At 35.5% G+C, this 6326-nt stretch overlaps 1 protein-coding gene across 2 annotated transcripts; it reads left to right on the top strand.

The window, feature by feature from the left end:
• The first annotated feature begins 731 nt into the window (after positions 1-731).
• LOC138316914 (sodium-dependent glucose transporter 1B-like) lies at positions 732-4803 on the top strand. Of its 2 annotated transcripts, XM_069258559.1 has the most exons (4): positions 732-974; positions 1375-1507; positions 2404-2686; positions 3385-4803. In XM_069258559.1, the coding sequence occupies exons 2-4, from the start codon at positions 1415-1417 to the stop codon at positions 4470-4472; spliced, it is 1464 nt and encodes a 487-aa protein (XP_069114660.1). In that variant the 5' UTR covers positions 732-974; positions 1375-1414; the 3' UTR covers positions 4473-4803. The 2 variants fall into 2 exon arrangements, with proteins under 2 accessions (XP_069114660.1, XP_069114661.1); XM_069258560.1 differs by lacking the exon at positions 732-974 and having other exon boundaries at positions 1316-1507.
• Positions 4804-6326: the final 1523 nt, after the last annotated feature.

The raw sequence follows: 6326 nt of genomic DNA, 5'->3' as shown, positions 1-6326 counted from the left end.
GTATTTATAGAAGCCCAAATAGTGGTAAGATAACAAAAATACTAACCAATCCACTGGAAACTATCTTAAAGAGAGCTTCTCATGTACTGTTGGTGGGTGATTTCAGCTGTAAAGAAATCGACTAGAATTCCAACACAACCTCTGTAGGTGAGGCATACTGAACGCAGGAACAAAAATTACCACTTTTATAGAATATTGTACTTATAATATCAGAAAGGGGACAGAATCCAGAATCTGCTTTATAGGGGGAGAGAGCCCAACTGAAGGCCAAAAATGAGGCGGTGTCGATAGACGCTAGAAAGAAAACACGTCAATGTGGGAAGAGAGAAAAGAAAAGATAACATCCGCAATTTAGTCGCATTTTACGATCAAGAAATAGGGACAGCAGGTACCATTCTAACGCTCTTAAACGATTGTTTTCATCTGGCCGAGATAAACCATTGTCTATAAAACTATTAGGTTATTCCTTCATCTTAGCGATCAATATGAAGGCAGTGGGACGACTGGTTCGCCCGCTGTCAATGAAAATCTTGTTCCCGGATGGGATGTGTTGTTACAATGTAGGTGAATTCGGTGGCATGCTCCAGTGATAAAGCACTTTTAAAAAAAGCAAAACTACCTCTCAACAATGAGACACTATCTGATTTTGCCATCAGCCTAATCCTTGACCAATTATTGGAAATATGTTGAAAACTGATGGCGTACACTTTTCCTTGTTTCTTTATATATGAACTCTGAACTGACACTGATATATTGTCATCATCACAACCTGCTGGTATCTAAACGTTCTAACTCAACCTACTTTATCAATTCGGGTTCGGCTCATATCTCACAACAGACATCTGAAATACTGATAAAAGCTGATTAAAGAAGATAAACATCCATGAATAGTATAAGCCGAATGTACACTTATTAAAATCTAGTATCTCTCACTGATCATCTGAGTACTGATTTGTTTTGGATTGGCATAACTGGTGAGTAAAATGGATAATTAAGTCAGATAATTTACACAGAAGGAACAATGACATGTTGACTTGATAATGTAAACTACATTGTGCTGTTATAATAATATGTCTGAACGGGGCGTTTAAAGATGTAAACAAAATGTGCGTTTCAATATTTGAAATAATGAGAGCATCCTGAAAGAAGGATAACTTTAAATCCAATCGGAGTTATCGCTCCTTATTAGGTAACTGTGTGTATATGCTGTATGATTTGAATAGAAAATATTTGTATTTCACATTAACTTTGCAAATGTTATATCTGTAATGTGTACGTAATTTGTTTTTATGAATTTTTCCGGCGATGTAAATGAATGTAAACTATGATGAATATGTCATTAATTAAGCTTGTTAATTTCCCAAATAATTATAGATTGGGAATCAATCCACGGTAATGTGTCACAATTAGCAACATGGATGTAGAAGTGCATATCGATAACGGTGCTGGTACGAGACGAAGTAAAATAATTTACACTGTCTGCATATATTCTTCATTCTTAATGATAGTAAGTAGACCTTTCTCCTTACGCTTGATTTTTCATTTGCAAACAAATGTTTAAATACATGTAGTCATATTTTTGTTGTTGTACGTTCCTAATTATAGGCGGAATGAATGTGCCATAAATACTACTCCATGCGTAATCTCTTTATTTTAAAGATGCTCCTCCGCCGACAGAGCATAAACGATACTGAAAAAATAACTGGCGTTTAGTCGTGTATATATGTGTCTAATTAACACAAAAAAACGCTATATAAAATAATTTAATTTGCTTTTTGTGCATGCGCAATCAGCACCTCATTCCATATATGACATAGTGCCAGGTATTTTTTCGGGATGCAATCAATTATTTTTAATATTTTTATCTTGAAGTAAAATTAGAAGCTCAAATTTTTCAGTGATGGTAATAGTGTAAAGTAAGTAACTTTTGTAAGTGAAGAAAAATACTAAATCGTCTGCTCATGTTTTTGATAGAGAAAAAAACAACATTTGTCAGCGGTGGAGCATCTTTAAGTTTATACAGATACTTTATTGGTTCCTGTATCGATTCGAATTTTCCTGACCAACTTTGTGATTAACTGACAAACAACGATGAAACCTGATCAAATGCCTCGTATTTTGTAAGACATTCGCAAAGAAGATTTTAAGAACAATGTCCGTCAAATTTCACTTTTGTGATGACATTGATTCTGGTTTTATTTATAGGAACTCAGAAAGGATGCCCATGATATAAAGTTTAGTACCCATCTTCTTTATAATGGGAAACAAATATAGAAGTATGTACATGGGTCGTTTGACAGAACAGAGGTAATTATTCATAAGCTAGCTTATGGTACTAGTTAACATTGCAAAAACAGAGAACATAGTTTTGTACATTTACCCTGCTTTATTCTGTTTTGATAGGGCTGGAGTCGTGGTCTGTTGGGTCCGTCCTTCCCCGATATTCAGCGAATCAGTCAGGTAGACTTAGAGCTTGGATCATGGATTGTGACAACGTTTTACATAGGCAACTCCTTGGGTTGTTTAACTGCTGGTTTGTTGGACACCTTCAATAGTAAGCTGGTATTTGGATGGTCCCTATTCACACTGCTGATAGCCATTGCTGCTATTCCGTGGTGTTCCATATTTGGGATTATGATAGTGGCTCATCTCGTCCAGGGGTTCAGCCAAGGAATCGTAGATACAAGTAAGTATTATAACGCTAAATTTTGATACCGGGTTAATTTCAAGATTTGATTTAAAAGTAAACAACAGAAAACTAAAAAACAGTTTAACAGCAAGGCCAAAAGCAACATTTTTACAAGCAATAACATTCGTTGATTTTCAGGCTACAAGCCTTTCCGTAGCCTCCGGTCCGGGGATTTGAAGACAGAAAATTAAGTTAACTGAAAGTCCGTAAATTTCAAAGTATCCCAAACGAATAAATTGACTAAAAGAAACACAATTACCGCAACAAAATGTTGAGAACCGACAAAATGTTAAGTTCCGCTTTTTTTAAACTCAACATCTTTGTAATGTCCTAACATAAAAGTGTGATAAAGTGGGAAAATCAATCTGTATCATTGATATATAGAAATAGACACATTTCACGAGACAATGAATTCTGTATCTTTAGCTAAGTGTTGTTATTAATATAATTTTGGCATATGGTCGTCGTCACCAAAAGTAGCCTACGCTTAGCATTCGTGTTTTAGCGATATCGTGTTCTAGGAGCCAGCTGGACTACCATATTGCTTGTTCAGATTGTTTTTATTTCAAAATTCCTACACACGGGATACATACATTACTTGTAGTATACAGACACCCCCATGCTATACTATTCATCTTCAGATGTCGCTGTCTCAATATTAAATGATTTGACTGTGGCTTGTGTTTTTGTTTCAGTTGGAAACTCAGAGATATTGCTGTTATGGAAGGACAATCGGCTTTTGTACTTCTGCTTAGAGTTGTGTTATAACGTCGGAAGTTTTGCTGCTCCGCTGGTTATGGCTCCCTTTTTAATGGATATTCCTGCGACGAAAATTAACGTCACGTCTGCTGTCTTACAACCTAAACCATATAACAGGTCTTGGAGCATAACCGATACATTGAATGTGACATCTACCATAGCTCCAGTAACCCCAACATTTAAGTCAAAAATATATATACCATACTCGTTTACAGCAATTTTCATCGGCTGCATTTCAGTTTCGTTTTTGCTAGTATACGTTGCGTTTAAAGAGGATAAACGTGAAGATAATTACCAAGACAACTTCACGACGGAAGACGAAAAGAAACCTATTGAGTTGACAAATGGTGCCCAGAAAATAGAAGACAAATCATCAGAGAGAAATCTGCCTAAAAGAGTAAAAATTGTTTCTTTAGCAATCATTAGCGTTTTTCTACTGTTTTATGATGGTGTAGAAGAAACTTTCGGCTCCTTTCTTACTATGTATTGTGTGAACTACCTCAATTGGACTCCATCGGAAGGTGCTTTGATAACCTCTATTACAAACATATGCGGCTTAGTAGCGGTAGTCGTATCGCTATTCATGAAATGCGTTAATACTATGGTATACGCTGGGGTAAATTGTGTATTAATGTTTCTGACATGTTTGGGAATGTTGTTCAGTTCTTTGTATTACAATGACATGGGGATGTGGATTTCTTGTTGTATCTACGGTTTCTTTCGTTCAATGTTGTTTTCGTTAACTTTAACGTGGACAAATGAATACATTACTCCAGTAACTGGACGGATTGCTTCTGTTTTCATGGTATCAACATGTATAGGTGCGTCAGTGAACCCGGTGATGTTAGGTAATATCATGGAAAGGCTTGGTGACATTTGGCTGTGCTACGGCTTTGCTGTTGAAGGATTTATCCTTTTACTTTTCTACTTTGTTATTGTGGGGATTACTAGATATGTTGTAAAGAATTTTGGTAAAAATATCGACATATTATTGACTGAAGAAAACACTATTGCCATTTCATAAAGAATTAACGGAAAGTCACCATTATTAAAATTCCTATTAATGAAGTATATGTACATTCTTGTTCCGCATAACGATACAATAACATGTTATAGATATAACTGTAGAAGAGTTTAAAAATTGACACCTAGGAATGTTAGAGAACGTTTTAAAAGATAATATGATGTTATGTGATATAATACAATCAATAGATTAAATGTATTTTTCATATTGGAATATTTGCCATCTACCGAGCACAGCACTCAATCTTGTTGATGGGAAACAGGTATTAAAATGGTTCAAAATTCTAATTGTATACTGTGTAAATGGTCAATAAACAGCTTTAAAATATCAATACTATGTACATGTATTCACATATATGTCCAATAATGGTGGTTACATTGCATTAGCGTGTACTACTTAAGCGGTATTCTGTAGTGTCTTTCGTGTTCATGTCATTGAGTTCTCTGATATGTCATTTTGTATATATAGTCACTCCATATACAAATGTCATTTTGTATATATAGTCACTCCATATACAAATGAAAGATATCAAAAATAAATTAAAAAACTAAATATCACAGGCACTAATGTAAGTACATGTACAGTAATTCCGTCACCTCGCCTCCATAGTTACTGCCATACGGCGTTCAATTTCGTTTTGGCACTCAACTGACCAACAATTTAGCCTTGTGTTATAGATAATTGGTTGTTTACTATCATATTAACAGTAAAGGCCATGCAAGCATCTCCTGTTTTGCGAGACTGTTTTATATAAGTGTTGTTTTTTAGTTTATAGTGCTAACCCACTGAAGCATGCCACCAACGATACCAAACAACACACCCCTCTAGGTCACGTTATACTGCCAACGGACAGTCACTTTTTGTCAAAAAGCAATTATTTGTCACCTCTGAAATAAGTTTCTTTAAGACAATGAGTACTCGTGTTCAAATGCCTGGCTTCACTGATGTAACTCTTTTTTGAAAACGATCTCAATGGCATACTGTGCCAAATAGTAAGACATTTCATTAACATGTTTAAAACCCAGTTATCATGTGCCGTTTTATAGCGACTAGTTCGGAGTCAGTATCGGTTAAGTTACATCGGACTTGAAAAAGCAGATTGCTATAAAATATTTCTTTTTTTTGTCAATGATGTTATATTTATTTGAAAATCAACATTAATTTCAAAGGATATGTCCTGTAGTGTGTGTGAAGTGTGTGGTGCGTGTTTTGGGAAAAGAAAAGAAAGAAAGACTGCGGTATATTCATGTTATTCTTGTATAGTGGAACTCTTTCCCTTTTATACTGCTATATCACTGAAGCTTGCCACCAAAGCACTCACACACCCAGCCCGGTCATATTATACTGACCGCTAAACATGAGTTGAAACTATCAATTTTATAAATGGTGGTGTGTCTCGGCCAGAACCCAGAGCCTACCCACAGGGCGAACGCTCAACAGAATGCCAAAGTGAAAGGATGTTAAGAGAAATGTAAGAAAGAAGAAAGTTAGTTAGGAAAAGGAAAGATATTTAGTCGCCTTTTACGATCAATCAATAGGGGCCGCAGGTACCATTCTAAAGCTCTACCTGCAGGGCCAATAGAGGGGGTCATCCTGAAATGACATATCGCTCTTTCCTCATCAAAGTGATATCAGTCTGTTACAGTATCGAGCTATTAAATGTAACTGATGGATATGATTTTTGGTTTCAAAGAAACATTATTGGTCTGCAAGAAGGTATTTACCAATCTTTACCTTGATGATTGGCTTTTTATTTTCCAGAAAGGTATCAAAAGAACATTAATTATCGGAGAATCAGAACAATTTAAATCAGTTTCTGTGCATTGAGATACTACATGTATATCATCATATGAC

The sequence above is a fragment of the Argopecten irradians genome, chromosome 2, assembly GCF_041381155.1.
Source record: "Argopecten irradians isolate NY chromosome 2, Ai_NY, whole genome shotgun sequence".
NCBI lineage: Eukaryota > Metazoa > Mollusca > Bivalvia > Pectinida > Pectinidae > Argopecten > Argopecten irradians.
This window is presented reverse-complemented; position numbering and strand designations above follow the sequence as displayed.